At 55.6% G+C, this 18,380-nt stretch overlaps 1 protein-coding gene across 1 annotated transcript; it reads left to right on the top strand.

The window, feature by feature from the left end:
• The first annotated feature begins 4,843 nt into the window (after positions 1–4,843).
• CALM3 (calmodulin 3) lies at positions 4,844–12,903 on the top strand. The gene is made up of 6 exons (XM_025849721.2): positions 4,844–5,006; positions 9,411–9,441; positions 11,813–11,956; positions 12,125–12,231; positions 12,445–12,580; positions 12,726–12,903. The coding sequence occupies exons 1-6, from the start codon at positions 5,004–5,006 to the stop codon at positions 12,752–12,754; spliced, it is 450 nt and encodes a 149-aa protein (XP_025705506.1). The 5' UTR covers positions 4,844–5,003; the 3' UTR covers positions 12,755–12,903.
• The last annotated feature ends 5,477 nt before the right edge of the window (positions 12,904–18,380 follow it).

Genomic DNA, 18,380 nt, shown 5'->3' with positions numbered 1-18,380 from the left:
CTCTCTGCTCTGCGGGAGGCCTGCTTCTCCCTCTCCCACTCTCCCTGCTTGTGTTCCCTCTCTCGCTGTGTCTCTCTTTGTCAAAATAAATAAATAAAATCTTTAAAAAAAGAAAAAGGACATTAGATAAATGCCAAAAACTGGATTTTGGTTAATAATAATATATCAATATTGGTTCATTACTTGTGACAAATGTACCATACTCATGTAAAATCAATAACAGGGGAAACTGGGTGTGGGGTATATGGGAACTCTCTGTACTCTTTGCAACCTTTCTGTAATCTAAAATTATCCTAAAATACAAAGCTTTTAAAAATATAGAGGAAAGGATCACCTGGGTGGCTCAGTCCTGAGTGTCTGCCTTTGGCTCAGGTCATGATCCCAGGGTCCTGGGACTGAACCTTGCATCAGGCTCCCTGCTCTGTGGGAAGCCTGCTTCTCCCTCTCCCACTCCCCCTGCTTGTGTTCCTTCTCTCGCTGTGTCACTCTCTGTCAAATAAATAAATAAAATCTTAAAAAAAAATACAGAGGAAAGAATGGGATACTAAAAAATACACATAACCTAAAAGAAGGCAAGAAAACAGGAACAAATAGCAGATGGATCAAATAGAAATTGTACAGCAAGATGGCAAACTTCAAACTATGATTAATCACATTAAATATAAATGAGCTAAACACTCTGATCAAAATACAGAGATTGTCAGGCTGGATAAAAAAGCAAGACCCAACTATATGCTGTTCACAAGAAACACACTCTACATATAAAGATAGAGTCACATCAAAAGTAAAAGGGTAGAAAAAAATTTACCATGCAAACAGAAAATATAAGAACCTAGAGTGTTTATATTGAGATCAGACCAACTAGATTTCAAAATAAGGGATAATATCAAAAATAAAGAAAATCACTTCATACTTATGAAATCATTTGTCAGGAAGACATAACAATCATAAAGGTAGATGTACCAAATGACAGGGTTTCAAGATACATGAAGCAACGTTTGACAGGTCTAGACGGGAAAATAAACAAAATCACAATTACAGTTGGAAGTGTTAACACTGCTCTCTCAGTAGTTGCTAGAATAAGTAGGCAAAAAACAGTAAAGACATAGAAGACTTGAGCAACACTATCACCCAATTTTACATAATTGACATTTATAGACTATTCCACACAACAGCCACATTCTTTCCAAGTGCCCATAGAATATTAACCAATATATGCCATATATTGGTGGCCCATAAAACAAGTCTCAATAAAGTTCAAAGGACTGAAAAGTATATTCTCTGATCATCATGGAATTAAATTAGAAATCAATGACAAGATACATGGGAAAACCCCAAATATTTGAAAATTACACACAATAATAAATAATCTAGAGATCAAAGAAGAAATCACAAGGGAAATTAAGAAGCATCTTGAACTCAATAAAACTAAAAGGCAACATGCCAAAATTTGGGGGATGCAACTGAAGCAGTACTTAGAGGGAAATGTAATTTTAAATGCTTATCTTAGACAAAAACCTACCATGGATTGGAAGTATAATGTAGTAGTTATGAGCATGGAACCTGAAACCAGTCTGTTTGGTTCATATACTGTTTCTATTACTACCTAGCTGTATGACCTTGAGCAAATAACTTCTCTGTGCCTCAGGTTCTTCATCTTTGGGACGGAGATTATAAATGTATTATAATAGTACCTACCTCAGAGCAGTGCTGACAATAGAAATATAATGCAAGCCACATGTGTTATATTAGGTATTCTAGGACACACATTAAAAAAGTAAAACAAGGGGCGCCTGGGTGGCTCAGTCGTTCAGCATCTGCCTTCAGCTCAGGTCATGATCCCAGTGTCCTGGAATCGAGCCCCGCATCGGGCTCCCTGCTTGGCGGGAACCCTGCTTCTCCCTCTCCCACTCCCCCTGCTTGTGTTCCCTCTCCCGCTGTGTCTCTCTCTGTCAAATAAATAAATGAAATCTTAAATGAAATAAAATAATAAAATAAAACAAAACAAAACAAAATAAAATAAAATAAAATAAAATGAGGTCGGGAGGCCAGAAGGGGGAGCTCCCACTCCCTACCACTCCAATTGCAGACCCCAAAAGGAAGAGAGTACTTTGCATTCCCAGCAGGCAGAAGCTTGCCTCACAACAGCCCCAGGGAGGGAGAAAGATTCTCTCCTGCCTAGCAACAGCCCAGCCAATGAGAGCAGTCACAACTCAGCCAATGAACAGCTTCAACACTTCAAACTCCCAGATTAGTCCAACGGACCTCTGGTTTGGTTTCTCGTTTTGTTTTGTTTTTTGTTTTTTTCTTTTTGCTGGACCTTTGGTTTATAACAACCCCTCGCCAACCTGCCCCCCTTCCTCTGTAAAAGAGTGCTCCTCTCCTTTGTTCACAGAATGAGCCTAAACGCAAGGAAGATTGGGGAATGTAGTTTCTATTTGGGGTGGCAAAGTGCCCAGCTACACTTCCATTACTCTTTTTTTTTTTTTAAGATTTTATTTATTTGACACAGAGAGAGTGACAGCGAGAGAGGGAACACAAGCAGGGGGAGGGGAAGAGGGAGAAGCAGGCTTCCTGCGTAACAGGGAGCCCGATGCGGGGCTCGGTCCCAGGACCCTGGGATCATGACCTGAGCTGAAGGCAGAAGCTTAACGACTGAGCCACCCAGGCGCCCCTACACTTCTATTACTCTTGAAGAGAGGGAGAATGGATCATCGAAGACAAATCCAATCTCTCTCACTGGTAGTGTAATGGCGTTTAGGAGTGTGGACTTTTCAGTCAAATTGCTTGGGTTCAAATCCTGACTCTACCCCCTTGGCCACGGGCAAGCGACTTGATTCTGTTCTTGGTCAAGCCTTCATATCTCTCTGGTCTCATTTAATTCCAGTGGCAACGCAACAGTTTCATCAAATGAAAAAAATGGAAGTAACAAATCCATAGAGAGGCTGAGAATTAAACGAGCTAATGAACACGAAGTGCTTGGAATGGTGCGTGGAACAGAGTAAGTGCTGAAAGACGTTACTTGTAGTATATTTGCTATTTCATAACCCCAAGTAATTCAGGAATTAAGATCTGCCTGGTAGAAATTCAGAGTCAAGAGAAAGAGAGGAGGAGAGAGCATGAGCATGCCCTCATTTCGCTTATTTGTTCAGCAAATGTTGACTGGGGTCCTTGGCCTTCTGTTTCATGGCCAGTGCTGATGACCAAGACAGAGTTTAGCCCAGCTCATATCCATCAGGAATTCTTTGGATGCAAGTGATAAAAACTGAACTCAAACTAGTTTGGGATAAGAGGGAAATTTTAATAGTTTGTGTACTCAAAGTCCTGCATGATGGTGTGCAGCTGGCCTCGAGAGTACTGGAACCAGTGAAGTAAATGCCAAAGGGACTCTCACTCCATCTCTTACTTGCTTCTCCCTGGTGTCAGTTTTATTCTCGCCTCCAGAAGTGGGAAAATGGCCACAGACAGCTCTGGACCTATTCCTTCAAAGCCTCACCACCCACAAAGAAAAGACTTTTTTAAAAAAATATATTTTATTTTTAAGTAATCTCTACACCCAACGTGGGACTTGAACTCATAACCCCAAGGTCAAGTGTCATATGCTCTGATTGAACCAGCCAGGCACCCCCATAATGAAAAGGCTTCTTGCCCCCAGACTCCAGATCCAAAAACCCAGGGAAGAACTCTCATTGATTCAACCTACATTCTGTGCCAGGTGGGACATAAGGAACGGCCCAGCTTGACTCACTTGCCCATTCCTCGGCCAATGATAGGGGGATGAGGGGCGGGGCACATAAAGGAATGGCAGCTCCTATTCTAAACAAAAGAAGGTTGTTTCTGAGCGCCAGTAAACAGTTTTCAGCTAACCTTCGCATTATTTTTCCTCCTACGGCTGGAACATTGCAACGAGAAGTGCAAGAATCAGGTGGGTCTAGGAGATACCAGAATGGCTGGGAAGTACGGTCTCCCCAGCCCAGCCCAAGACAGGTCCATGCATACAGGAGGCGCCCCATTCATGCTTATTGAATGAATGAATGAGTGCCCTGTTCCCAAAGGCTGTCTTGTGACCGCCCCAATTTCATAGACTCTGAGCTGATCAAGCGTGAAGTGGGGGTAAGGGTCCCGCACACCTATGGAGTGCGTCTCAGGGCGCAGACACCTGCCCCCACAGGTGGAACCTTTACTGGAAGAGGAGAACCTTGAAGACCCCGCCACCTCGTAGGGCCCAGATGGGGGCGGGGCTTCCAGACCCCAGAATTTTGGATTGCACCATCTTCCATCTGTTAGAGGGGAGAGCCGAGATAGTCCTTCTGTATCTTCCGCCCCCCCTTTTACCTCTCCCTGGCCACCAAGACGATGTATTTGCGTCTCTAACAGCCACCCAGCTTCTCCCTTCGCCTCGTTACACCTCACGGCTCCCCGCAGGCACACACTTCAAGCTTCCCCACCACCACCACGCAGTGGCTCGCCCCAGTTTGACGCATTGCAGGGAAGGCCGGACCAATCGGCACCGCGCTCTCATTTCCGCCATGGCCCGGGCCCAATAGCGGCGCGGCTCACACAGGGACGCGTCACGCGCCGCCGACCGGTGCCCCTCCGCCGGGGAGGCGAGTAGAGAGGACGCAGGGGGGCGGAGCGCGCGGCGACGGAAAGTAGTCCCGCGGCGGGTGCGCGCGCGCGCGCGCGCGCGCGGCCGGAGGCAAAGCCCGGCTCTGTGTGGGGCGGGCGCGAGAGATCCGCGGGCGCGTCGGTGCGGAGTGGGGCGCGGAGGGATCCGCGGGAGCCGCAGTGCGGCGGCACGCGGGCAGGGCGGGGCGGGGCCGGGCGAGGCGGGGCGCGCGCGCGGCGGCCGTTGAAGGACCGTTGGGGCGGGAGGCGGCGGCGGCGGCGCGCGCTGCGGGTAGTGAGTGTGGAGGCGCGGACGCGCGGCGGAGCTCGAGCTGCAGCTGCTGCCGCCGCCGGAGGAACCTTGATCCCCGCGCTCCGGACACCCCGGCCTCGCCATGGTAAGTGAGGCTTGGGGGAGCCGCCCAGGCTGGGGGTTCTGAGGCGGGCACGGCGGGGCAGGATTCCTGAGGGGGCAAGCGGACCCAGCATAGGGGGTGTCGGGGCCCCGGCGAGCGCCCCTGGACCCCTCTCGGCCCCCCTGTCGGGGGCATTCAAACCCCAGAGCGGGATGTTTGGATCCCAAAAGAGGGTTAGGGGCTTCAAAAGCCACTTTTAATACCAGGTGAGGTGCTTAGACCCCAAAATGGGCACCCGAACTCTCAAAGGGGGCATCTGAACCCTCAGAGGGGGCGTTTGGACCCCAAAAAGGGCTTTTGGACGCAAGGTGGGGCATTGGGTCCCTGAGGTGGGGTGTTTGGACCCCTTGGGGGGGCGAGGTAAGAAGCAATGGCCGGGGAAGGGGGTATTCGGGCCCTAATGAACACTTTGGATCCTAAAAGGATGCGGGGAAGGGAGATCAGAGGAAGGCCAGGCTGCCGGGGCGCTCCCGAGAGGGGACCTGGGTGGGGAGAGGGGCAGGGATGGGGGTGACTTCTGCAGATCAGACCCCGGAGGGGAGGGGGGCGGTTCTCGGAAGACCAGCATTGCAGAGGAAGGAGGAGGAGGGTGAGGTGCAAGCTTAGGGGAGGAAGAGCCAGGGGTGGGTGGCAGTGGAGGTTAGAAGATGTTCTGGGAGCCTGCAGGGACTGAAAAGGATTGGGGTCGGGGAGGTGGTTAAGAGGGAATGGCAAGGCTGGTGCTTGGCAGTGATGGGGGAGCAGGAGGCCTCGTGGTTGGTTTGGGGGGCGGCCAGAAAAGGTTCTGAGGTTACTAGTGGGTTGAGGCTGTTGAACTAGAGAGGCTTGTTTTCATGGGAGGGGGCTGGGGCGGAGTGTTGTGTTGGGTCCATGAGAAGGTGGGGGTAGGAGAGGAGCCTGGCTTGGGTGGTGGGAGGTGAGGTGGAAGGAGGCCTGGGGAGGGGGGTGTCGGAGGAGAAAATGAATGGCAGCCAAGGTGGGCCTAGATTTGATTTGGAGGTGGATGTGGGCAGCTCCCTGGAAGTCTCCAGGGAAAGACCAGGACAAAGACTGTTCAGTCTAGATGGGGAGTGGGCTGCAGAGGCCGAAGGGAGTGGCCACACGGTCCCCCTTCCCCAGGAAGAATGGCTGGGCAGGAGGCACCCCGGCAGTGGGAGCAGGTGGGCGGAGTTGTTTGGGCCCCTATTGCGCACTGAAGCCGCATGAAATGGGGGTGGGGGACCAAAGTTTGGGATGCATCAAACGAGCCAGCCTTTTAAGCCTAGAATCTCACTCCCTCGCTGCCCCTTTCAGACCGAGAGAGCTGCTTTTTCCAAACAGGAGTGCTGGTTTTCTTGTGGGCTCCAGCTCCGTGCACTGTTGTGCGTCTCCTCACTTGTGCCAAATGACAGTGCAGTACAGTGTGGCGTCGGTGACAATCGGATGCCTGTTCCCGTGGCCTCGGGGTTGGGGGCTGCAGAGCTTGAACAGAGAGGACCTCCAGAGGGACCCCGTCATCTGCCCGAGGGCCACTTGTTCCGTTCGGGGCCCCTCACTGGGTGCCTCTGTTAATTCACACAGCTGGAGCTTTGAGAGAAACCCAGCAGACTAGTTCTTTCCTGCGCCCTGCCACCCACAACACGCACAGCCCCCCCAGGCTCAGCTTCGGAACCGTGCGCAGCCCTCCTCCCTGGCAAGGCTGGGGAGAACAAGCAGCCGCTGCTGTGGATCAGATCTCATACTTGCTGACACAGACCTGGTAGCTCCGGTTGCCACTACCCCATTTTCCCCCAGTACGACCTCGCTGAAGGGGCCCTCAAGTACTTACTGGCCGGTGCCAAGAGGCCCCCCACCTCCCACATAGGACCTGAGCTTTGGCCGCAGCTAGTTTCTCTTCCCACTCGTAATCCGCAAGGTATGGGTGGGACAAGTCCCTGGTAACTGGCCTTGGACTTTGGCCTTGAGCACTGTGGCTCCTCCTTGGCCCGGGTGAGGGGCCCTGGCCTTGGTTTCTGATCTCATCTAACACTGCTCTCTGGCATTGGCTGGGGGCTGGGTCAGGGCAGAGAAATAATACCCTCTTCCCTCCCCCACCCCAGGGTTTTTTTTTCTTGTCCAGCCCCTTGCTGGAGCTGAAGGAAGATGAGGGGTAAGGAAGCAGGAGACCAGCTGGGTTATTTTGGAGACAGTTTTGGTGAAAGCGGAAAATCTTCAGATTTGGAAAGGGAAGAAATCCCGGGAAGGGGTCCCCGGTGAGGACAGTTTCTTGGGTGATCAGTTCTGTGACCATGCTTTGAGGCCTATAGCTCGGAGCTGGGACCTTTGCTTCTCCACCCCAGGGCGGGGGGGGGGGGGTGGAGGGGGAGGAGAGGGTCTCCTAACCAGGAGGAGGCAGAGCCACGCCTGTTTGCAGCAGCCCTGCGTGGCCCTGTGGCATGCCTCCTCCGTGCCTGCCAGCCTGTCGGCCGGGAGTGGCAGCCACGGGCCTTCAGAGCCACTCCTGAGCCCGCGGGGCCACCTGTCCCAGCCCCTGATGGTGCTGCCCAAAGGGGGGAACAGTTGGGCTTCTTGCGGAGTGGGGCGGTAGGGGTGGGAAGGGCCCCGATAGGGCTGGCTCCTTCCATTCTGGGCTAGGCCGAGCAGCAGATGGAATAGCAGCCCTCCTCCCCACGCTGTCCCTCTGCCCTCGGTTCTTTCTCTTCCCTCTGCCCTGGCATTGCCTGGCCTTCGTAACCAGAAGCCCATCCTGTCTTCTCGCTTTCCCCCAGCAGCTTCCTCGGGTGTCACAACCAGGCTTCTCGGCCCGTGGGAGCCAAGGGAAGCGGCCAGAGCAGGGGGCTCATGGGCCAGAGCTCCCAGCTTGGCGTTTAGAGCCCAGCAGCCCGACGTCTTGTTCGAAGGCAATGCAGAAGCGTCTCCATTTGGCCTCGTAACCTTCCCTTTAGACTTTGGCCTTTTCCAGAATGTGCGTGTGTGGTGTTTTTCCTTCTCTACCTTCCTTCGTCCTTCCTCTCCTAGCCCTCTCTCTTCTGTCATCATCACTTCGATTTCCCCTCCCCTCTGCCTTTTTGGGGCTTGGCCTCAAGTTCCTTTTCCCTTAGATTAAAAAAAAAAAAAAAAAAAGGTAAAGGACATTTTAGACCAGTTCTTATGTGACCGATTCTTAGTATTTGGGACGGGGTGGGGGTGGGAGGGTCACTGCTAGCTTCCAGTGGAAGCTCTGGAACCACTGTGCAGACAGTTTGCACTAGTTTTGAGGGCTCTCTCAGCCTCAGGGCTACAGCCCTGCCGTAGATGTGCAGCCCCTTTTCCCTGATTGCAAAAGGGAGTAAAGGAGGGGGCGGTTGTCTGGGCACCAGGCAGGGTGGTGCCCTCTTGGCAGCATTTGCCAAAACCAAGGAAAATTCCTGCATTTGGGGCCTAGAGCTAAATGTTGGGACTCATCCCCCCTCCCCCCTGCCCAGCTCCTCCGGAGGACACCAGTGTGACACCAGTGCCAAAAAAGCTATTCTGTGCCTCTCCCCTCCCCCCCCCCCACCCCCAAACCCCGCATGCAGCAAGGGCTGCCTGCCACCAACAGGCCAGTCCCCAGAGTGGCCAGGGCTGGAAGGGGTTAAAAACTGCAGCGAAGCCGGGGAAGCTGACTTCAGTCCTCCAGCCTTTGCCGCCATTGCTGCTGCTCACTGCGGTCCCCTCCCCGACACTGGCCCTTCCTGCCCCAAAGAAACAGAACAGAACGGTGCCCTGTGCCTGCCCTGTGGGCAGGGAGGGGCGGAGCGGCTGCCTCTGGCCTGACCAGGGTTCTTTCGAGTACCCGGGGCAATTCAGAGCTACCAGTTAGGAGAATTCTTGCCGGCTGCGTCCACTGTGCTTGGACCTGCTGCCTCCAAATAGGTGACACAGAAACTAGCAAAGAGCCCCAGACATCTTCCGTCCGTCCTACCCAGGGACTGGCCTGCTTCAGTTTGGAGCCTTCCAGAGCTGCTTGATTAGGCCTCTAGGGCAACTGCTCCCTTCACTCAGCCTCTGGGACTCTCGGCGGCGGAGACACGGACCCGTGCTGTGCGGGCGCAGCTGGGCTGGGGCAGGCTGTCTCCCCACCCACTGTGGCTCCCAAGCCCTGGGTCAGGATTGGAAGCCCTTGGGTCTGGGCAACTTAATTGGGCCCCGTGGCAGGCAGGCCTGGGTTTCTGGTCCATTTTCGTCCCCAGCTTCCTGAATCACCAGACTTTCTCCCAGAGCCTGGCTCTCCTGCAGACCCTGACCCTGGCATGCACCCCTTTTGCCCAGGTGCATGGGATGCCCTGTGGAGCCAGCCTCACCAGAGGGGGCTGGGCTGAGCCGGCAGGATGTGCGGACCACGGCTGGCGAGCCTGGTGACTGACTCTCTCCTTCTTGCTTTTCCAGGCTGACCAGCTGACTGAGGAGCAGATCGCAGGTGAGCTTGCCTACCCCCCTCCTCCTCCTCCACCTCCACCTCCTCCACCTCCTGCTCCTGCTCCTGCTCCTGCTCCTGTCTTGGGAAGGCCCCTGCATCCCCAGCCAAATCTTACTCCGGCCGGGAGTGGCATCTGACAGATGAACTCATGTGGCCCCTACCTCAGTTAATGCTGGGCCTTGTGCTTAGAACATTGGGAACCGTGGATAAGAGCACACTGCGCCCCAGTAGCACCAAACCCCCAAGGTCCTGAGCCAGGCATTTACCAGATGCCAAAACTGTGTTCCTCTCCTGGCCGTGGGTCATCGGGGGCCTTTCATTGCTCAGTGGCTGCAGGGTGAACCCGGCGCTCTGTCCCAGCTTCTGCCAGTTGGGCTCCGAAGGTGAGCCTCCCCGTGGGGCTGCGGAGCTCCTGTCCCACTTTAGGAGCCACCCAGGAGATGGCTTGTCACTCCCACCTCTGCACTTGCCTGTGCTTTGCACTCCCCTTTGCACGTGCTCGCAGTCACTTTCCTTTGCCAGAAATGACTCCCCCCCCCGCCGCCCAGCTCCTTGCACGAGCAGTTCCTTCCCATCATCTGGGCCTCCGCTCGGATGTCACCTTGGAGAGGCCTTCCCTAACTCCCCGGCCCCGACAGACAGCCTTCCTTTACCCTCTGTCCTGTCACTCTGTGTGTTTCCTTCGTAGCCTTTCTCACTATCTGGAAGTATTTTATGTCTTCACCTACTGTATCTCCTGTCACTAGATGTGAGCTCTTTGAGTTGGGGGCTTTGTTTTTTGTTGGTCCCTGCTGTACCTTCAGTGCCTGGAATACAGAAAAATACTCCGTAAATTTTTGTTGGCCAAATAAATGAATAAAGGAATGGTTGTGTATCCCCCAGTAAGCCAGAAGAAATCCTGGAATCCCATCTAATTCATTTTTGTAGCCACCTGGCCCCTCCGCCCCAGGAAGGTCACCGCTACAGGAACCGTCCTGTGATTCGGTGGGCTTCTCAGTCCCCCTCTCCCAAGACTGTGAGCTGCTGAGGAGGGAAACCAGCTCCCAGTTTCTCTCCATAGTCAGGGGCCAGCACAAAGCAGACAGGAGGAAGGATTCACGGAGTGGGCCCCGGGCCCCGGCAGCTGCCCCAGCCCCAGCTTTGCTGTCACATCCGACGGGCTGCGTGACAAGTATTGAATACTCCTCCGCATCTGAAGCGGGACGAGGCAGGAGCGGACTTGCTTCTGTCCTTTCCTCCCTCCCCCACCCCCCAGCGCACGGTCACACCTTCGGTTTCTAAACTCTGGCCCCCCGGTGGCCATGGAAACCCACCGAGGAAAGCTGGAGCGCCACCTCGTTGTTCAGTGATCATGAGCTCAAGGTGCCCCCGTGACCCACTCCGCGTCCTCCACGAGAACACCCAGGCCCCAGCACGGGGAGGTCCCGGCATCCCCAAGGAGACGCCTCTCCCTGTGACCCAGAGGCTCGGGGACACAGCTTCTCGGCTGTGTGTGTGTGTCTCCCACTGCACCTGCCACCCACACCCCGGCTCTGCCCTCATGTGACACAAACACGGACTCCACTCTCCACCCTGTCCCCATTAGCAAACTGCCCACCACCTCACCCCAGCCCACACTTCCCGGGAATAGGCTGCCAGGCATCTGTTCTCTGAGGGTTTGGGGGTAGGGAGCACCAGGCGCCAAAATGGGCCCCGTGGGAGGGCCACAGCCACGTGCTTCTCTCCCCGCGCCCGATGCGTCCCCAGCTGTGGCCTTCCCACTCGGCGCCACTAGGACTTCATCCCAGCTTGGCAGCCGTCCCGCCTCCTTCCACCCCCCCACCTACCCCGCGCGCCGCGCGCCAGCCGCGCCCTGCCGCTGCGCACCCCCGCACCCCGCCGCACGCGGCCACCCGGCTCCTCCTCTGGAAGCCGGCCGCTTTGGCTGAGGGGGCTGGGCTGGGAGTACCACTGAAGGCCTTCGCAGCCTCCCCTTCCCATCCCAGCCGGGTGACCTTGGCTGGCAGACCTCAGATGGAGATTTCTCTTGGCTCTTGCCCACCCCATGACATTAGTCCATTTCATCACTGGAGGGAGAGGTCGAAGCCAGGGACCAGCAAGAAATGTAGAACTCTCTGAGGACAGCTCTCAGCCTGCTTCCCTTCTGTGCTCACCGAGCCAGGCTGGCCCCACAGGTAGCTTCCCTTGACACAGAGCAGGTGCTTGGTGAAAGCTGACCGAAGGAAGGAAGGGGTCTGTCCTGAGCGCCGAAGCGGGGGGCCTGGAGTGGAAGTCTTGTTCTGGCTCCTTCCGACAGGACTCCCTTTACCTTCTCTCACAGAGGGCTTTCCTTGTGGCCCTTGACCTCTGATTCCTTCCCTCTCTCACCCAGAGTTCAAGGAGGCCTTCTCCCTCTTTGACAAGGATGGAGATGGAACTATCACCACCAAGGAGTTGGGGACGGTGATGAGATCCCTGGGACAAAACCCCACCGAAGCAGAGCTACAGGACATGATCAATGAGGTGGATGCCGATGGTGAGCCCCACGGAGCGGGCGTGCGGGGGCTCTGTTCTCGGTTGCGTCTCGTGACCACCGGGAGCCATCCTCGGGGTGACGGACCAGCCCGTTACCTCCTCTGCCAGGGCTCTGGGGTGGTCTCCCGGGCTCCAGGCCGAGAGCATTCCCGACTCCCCCACCTTCCAGGGAATGGGACCATTGACTTCCCGGAGTTCCTGACCATGATGGCCAGAAAGATGAAGGATACAGACAGCGAGGAGGAGATCCGAGAGGCGTTCCGTGTCTTCGACAAGGTAGGCAGTTGTTTGCCAGAGTGGCTCAGGGACTGCGGCAGAGGGACAGAGCTGGGCGGCGGGGGGAGTCCTTCCCCAAGGCCTGGGTTCCAGTGCCAGCGCCATTGCCCTGCAACCTCAGGAGGGCCCCTTTCCCTGCCTGCTGCCGCTCCCACCCACCCCCGCCCCCAGCGGAGCCTCCCCCTCGGAGCCTTTCCCTGTCCCCACGCCCAGGACGGCAACGGCTACATCAGCGCCGCCGAGCTGCGTCACGTAATGACGAACCTGGGCGAGAAGCTGACCGATGAGGAGGTGGACGAGATGATCAGAGAGGCCGACATCGATGGAGACGGCCAGGTCAATTATGAAGGTGAGCGGCCGCCGGGGCCCCGTCTCCCTGGCTGCAAGCGCGAGTCGCGGCGTCAGGAACGAGCCCCAGGTCCCTCGTGTCAGGGAGGGCGGCTGGCCCGGCCCGCTCGCCGGCTGACCTGCTCCTTCTCTGTTTCGCTTCACAGAGTTTGTACAGATGATGACTGCCAAGTGAAGGCCCCTGGGCAGCTGGTGATGCCCATTCTCGTGATCTCTCTCTCCTCGCGCGCGCGCTCTCTTCAACACTCCCCTGCGTTCCCCGGTTCTAGCAAACACCAGTTGATTGACTGAGAATCTGATAAAGCAACAAAAGATTTGTCCCAAGCTGCATGACTGCTCTTTCTCCCTCCTCGAGTCTCCTCCCATATGCCCCTCATCTCTTCCTCTTGCCCTCCCCACTTCCGTTCACATCTTCCAAGGCCTGATGCATTCATAAGATGAAGCCCCCTTCCCCTTAGGGGAGCCTCTGCCCTCCTCCTCCAGCCCGGGTGGCTCTCCTCTGTTTTGGTTTGTTTCCTTTCGTGTGTCATCTTATTTTGGGTGCTGGGGTGGCTGCCAGCCCTGTCCCAGGACCTGCGAGGGAGGGGTGAGGCCTCGCCCAGGCAGAAGAGCATTATGCCTTTTGCTGTTGCATGCAACCAGCCCTGTGATTCTGTGTGCACATCCCAGCAACCTTTTGGGGCAGGGGTGCCAACAGAGGCATTCCAGAAGGACTGGGGGGATTTGAGGAGTTGTGGTGTTGACTGGATATGGTCCAGGACGGGGTCGAGGGCCAAGGGAGTCTTGGAAGCTGGCATTCTTTTTACCACTGGAGGGGGCCGACTCACAGAAGGAGACGGATAGAGCGAACACCACTCAGCTCCCACTGGCTGCTATTCTGAAACCATCTGATTGACTTCCTGAGGTTGGGCTGGGTGGGGGCTGCTCAACTGGTCACTCTACAAATTATACGTGCCCATGTTTCTAAAGCGATCTCGAGCTGTTCTGTAAATACCTGGTGCTAACGTCCCAGCCGCTCCGCCGTGACGCACCTGCCCGCCCGCACCGAGGTCCCCTCGTTGGAGCGGATGTGGGGATGTTGCTTTGTCATGTACAGGTTATCCTTTGGTTTTTTTCTTCATGCCCCTTAAAACTGATCCTGTCAAAAAACGATACCGGGCTAGCTGAAGGGTGGGTGAGGGAAGGTGAGCCCCGCCATGCTCTCAAGAGAACATACCTGCAATAAAACAGTCTTGTGGGCTAGCTGCCCCGGGGGACTGGCGGCCGAGGGCAGCTCTGCTCCCTGGTCAGCCAGCCCCTCCCGCTTCTCCGTGGTGACTCGGTTGGCTCCTTAACACCCGTGCTGTCTCTGTGCCCTCCCCCCCCTCGCCCGCCTGCCTGCCCCCCCCCCACTCCCCCAGCGGAGAGCATGATCCGTGACCTTGCTTCTGATTTTCGCCTCTGGGACAAGTAAGTCAATGTGGGCAGTTCGGTCGTCTGGATTTTTCTTTTCCTTTTTCTGTTCGTTTCATCTTGCCCCACCCCCCCACCCCCACCCAGGTTGTTCAAGTGGCTTCTCCTGGAACCTGCCCAGCTTTGAGAATCTCCTCATCCACCCTCTGGCACCCAGCCTCCGGGGGAGGGGAGGGGAGGGACGGGCCGTAGTGGGAGACCCAGCCAAGAGCTGAGGGTAAGGGCAGGTAGGCGTGAGGCTGTGGACGTTTTCGGAGTGTTTTGGTTTTGGTTTTCTTCCTTTCTTTTCTTTTTTTTTTTTTTTTTAAACCGGGCAATATTGTGTTCAGTTCAAGCTGTGAAGAAAAATATATATCAATGTTTTCCAATAAAATACAGTGACTACCTGACGTGGCTCCTCCCCTCTTGTCTCTGTTTCTGAGCCTGCTCCCTGCGTGAGCCCTGCAGCCCCGCCCTGAGAGAGCCTTTCCTGCATGCTCGCCCCGGAGCCTTGTCCTGGTCATGGCAGCCAAGAGGGGACCTCTGAGCTGAACTTGTGATCCCAGCCAGGTTTCATGGTCCCTGAGGGCAGGATGCTGATCTGGCCATGCAGCCCGTCAGCCTTGGGGCGGCGGGGGGCGGGGGGAGCACAGAAGCTCAGAGACCAGCGTGTCTGTCACATGAATGAGTGCGCCACGAGGACTGGCTGGTCCAGGGCCACGAGAGCAGCCCACTGAGCTGAGGCCTGAAGGCTGAGCACTCACACAGTGGGAGGGACGGGTGTCATCCAGAGGAAAAGCAAGAAGGCAGACCCGAGGGGTGAGACCCGGGTCAGGGACTCTCCGGGTGCTCTGGGGAAGGGGTGACATTCACTGAATGAGTCAATGCCAGTCAAGCGGCCTGCACGCCCTGGGGACCTGAGCTCACAGAGCTTCAGTGAACTCCCCGGAGAGGGCACGGACGGGACGGGGAGATTTGAGACAAAAAACCCAAAACATTTGCAAACTACAGAAAGTCCCCTCCCTACCACAAGTGGGGATGTGAAGAAGAAAGGCCTGGGGGCCAGTGGTTCTGTAGGGACGGCATAGAATCCTTGGGGGCTTTTCCCAAAATAGAGCCCCGCCCCCAACTGCAAATCCCATCCCCTCGCCCGTTCAGGGGTGCAGGGAATGACGGACGCTGACTAACTTGTGACCTCACACGCGACCACAGCGGCTGGGCTGGTGGAAGCAGAGCCCGAATCCAGTGGAATAAAAAAAAAAAAAAAACTTGCTTTCACCGTGGGGTACAGCAAGCACTGTTCGGTCTTTACTGGAGGCTCCCACGCCACGGACGCACCTCTCAGCCTCCATGCCAGTGAGTCCTGCAAGCAACCATCTGGGCTGGATGCTGTGAATGCACACTAGGAAACTGAGGCCCCGAAGAGTGAAGAGACTACTCCAGGGTTATTGAGGCAAACCTCAAAAGTGGCAGGGCTGGAATTTGAACGAGAGCTGACCCCAAGCAGTCCACACTCTCAGCTTCCCGCCCTTAGACTTTTAAAACTGACTTCAGGGGCGCCTGGGTGGCTGGCTCAGTCGTTAAGCGCCTGCCTTCGGCTCAGGTCATGATCCCGGGGTGCTGGGATCGAGCCCCCGCATCGGGCTCCCTGCTCAGCGGGGAAGCCTGCTTCTCCCTCTCCCACTCCCCCTGCTTGTGTTCCCTCTCATTGTGTCCCTGTCTGTCAAATAAATGAATAGAATCTTTAAAAAATAAATAAATAAATAATAAATAAATAAAACTGACTTCAGGCAGGCCAGAGCCAGAGCCTAAGCCAGTGGGAGGGGTAGGCTGAGTCTGGGGTCACAGTGGTCAGGTCTAAGATGGGAGTTGCCCTCTGAGCTGCCAGGACCCCTGTGGAAAATTCTAGTCTCGTGGTTGAGAGATAGACAAGTTCTGGTGACCCACAGAACTGGGCTCCGAGCCCCACGTGAGCACTCGCTCTGGTGAGTCTGTGCGCTCCCTAACCCTCAAGGTCTACCTCTGCCACCCCCTCCTTGATGACCTTGGGGCGGTGATTTCATTTCTCTGGGCCTCAGTTTACAGGTCTGCAAAATGGAGATGAATAATGACCCTATAGGAGGAAGATCATAAAAATATCCACTTCAGAGGGTTGTGCCAACCACTTTCCAGACCTGTCTCATTCGGTTGCCATGCAGGCCATGGAGGGTGCGCATAGGCATGAAATAAGTATCGAGATCTGACAGTAAAGAACTGGGGGCCCCGGGCAGGTAAAGGCTCTTGTACCACACTTCCTGGCAGTGGCTGAGCTGGGTCTCAAAACCCCAGATAGTTCGGATCCCAAACGCCCCACGCTGCCTGCGTGACTCTAGCTCCTATCATTAGTTTCCCCCCTTGGGCCCTATGTTTTGAAAGACTTTTACTCCTGGACAGGCTGCCTTATTAAATAATCATGACTTCTCTTTCCCATGCTTTATTAATCAAAGACACATAGACGGCACTCGGAGCTTCTAATGGACCTGGGGCAGGTCCTGAGGGAGCGCACTCCAGCCCAGAGCGGGATGCTGAGAGTGGGGATCATTTCCAGTTCCAGCTCTCGGGTCACTGGACCAGCTCACACTTGTCCTTAGCGGGTGACTAGCCGAGGGACACAGCGGGAGGTGCCCTACGCAGGGCCCCCTCCTTTCCCCCCGCCCCAGGGTAGTGGCCGCTGGGACCACTTCTAAATGTCACTCCTCGTGTGACCAGCAGGTGGGGCAGTGACTACAGAAGGCCCCGGAGAGCTGCCACTCCTGGGGACCTGCCAGTGTGTGTGTGTGTGTGTGTGTGTGTGTGCGCGCGTGCTTGAGTCCCATCTGTGGGCCGGGCCCAGTTCTAGGAAGTCCAAAATGAATAAAACAAAGTGATAAATGCACAAAGTCTCCTTCGCTTCCTGACGCCCACTCCATGCTAGGCAGACCCCTCGGCTATGCTCTCAGCACATATTCCAGCTCGCAAATTTGTATTTTTTTTCTGCTTATTGGAATACTTAGTTCTGTGATTATTAAGTTGTCATCCAACTGGAATGTGAGTGAGAGAGGGCCAAGGCCATGTCAGTCCCTGCTGTATGGCCAGCAGGTACAGAGCAGCCTTGGGCCCCCGGGGCAGATTCCAGGGAATTGTTGAGTTAATGAATGAGTAAGAGGCTAGGAGGCCAGAGTCAGATCCAGGAGCACGGTTCCTGGGCTCACCTTCTTCCAATCCTCGGTCCCGCCCAGCCATCCCCCCTCCAGGAAGCCCTCCCTGATGTCCCCTCAGATTGCACCCCACCCCACCCCATCTCGCAGCTCTGCCCACTCTGGACTCGGAGCCCCAGGAGAGCAGGGCCAGGGCTGTCTCTGTCACCGCCATGTCCCCCGCATCAGTCTCAGTAAGAACCTGTTGAGTGAATGAGCAAATGTCTGTGCCGGGTCAGGCTGCAGGGAGGACCGTCATGGTGCCCAAAAGTGCCCCCAAGTGCCTGAGGTAGGTGCGAATAAGTCTGCAGGGAGAAGGAATAGGGGCGCCTGGCTGACTCCGTCTTGATCTCGAGGTTGTGAGTTCGAGCCCCATGCTGGGTGTAGAGATGACCTAAAATTAAATCTTTAAAGAAAAAAAGAAGAAGAAATAGTTTAAGCAGAACCTGAAGGGCCACGGTGCTTGTGACGAACGGAGAGGGGAAAACGCTGTTTCAGGAAGGGTGAGCTCAATCAGCAAAGAGGTGGAAGCCAGACAGGTTACGCACAGGCTCTGGGAGAATCCTCGGTTGTCTGGCCGGGGCTGAACAGGGAGCGAGGGAGGTGGCCCTCGGCCTCCAGGCGGTGGGGGCCCTCGGAGTTGGCAATCAGGGGAGCGACCGCTCAGAGAGGACTCCAGAAGCTAGCGGAGAGGACACACGGTCGCTCAGGGGGTCGGGACACCAGCTAGGAGATGAGTTTCCAAATCCTCCCTGAGGGGCTGCGTGTAGATAGATGGGGCGGGAAATGCTTGCGAACCCCCCGAGCTGGAAGACCGCGTACACAACCAGGCCAGAGGCGGTGGGAGGTCTGCGACTATACAGGGGGATGCCGAGGCCGGATGGATTCTTGAGATATTAGGCCTGGCGGGTAAAAGCCAGCAGAAAACCAGCTTCCACGCTGAATCCTCACTTCCCGGTAATCCAAATCTGAAAAACGGGGATAATAATAGCACCCACCTGAGGCTTGGATGCTGTGGGTTCGAATGCCCAGCCCTGTGCTACCTTCATTTAGTGAGCCCTGAGAGGCCAGAGACAGACTGACCCACTTTCTGGGCCGGCGCAAAGAGTGGAGGCGAGCGCCCCCTAGGGGTCTTGCCTGGACAGGCAGGCAGTC

The sequence above is a fragment of the Callorhinus ursinus genome, unplaced genomic scaffold (assembly GCF_003265705.2).
Source record: "Callorhinus ursinus isolate GAN/ISIS: 27379988/994484 unplaced genomic scaffold, GSC_fseal_2.0 scaffold71, whole genome shotgun sequence".
NCBI classification, from domain to species: Eukaryota; Metazoa; Chordata; class Mammalia; order Carnivora; family Otariidae; genus Callorhinus; species Callorhinus ursinus.
The sequence above is the reverse complement of the archived record's forward strand: the minus strand, read 5'-3'. Positions and strand labels throughout refer to the sequence as shown.

What these genes read in the sequence shown, in the direction of transcription:
- CALM3 (XM_025849721.2), top strand. An exon ending in CAATGAGGTGGATGCCGATG is followed by an intron (nt 11,957 to 12,124) that starts GTGAGCCCCACG and finishes CCCACCTTCCAG; the next exon opens with GGAATGGGACCATTGACTTC. An exon ending in CGTTCCGTGTCTTCGACAAG is followed by an intron (nt 12,232 to 12,444) that starts GTAGGCAGTTGT and finishes CCCCACGCCCAG; the next exon opens with GACGGCAACGGCTACATCAG.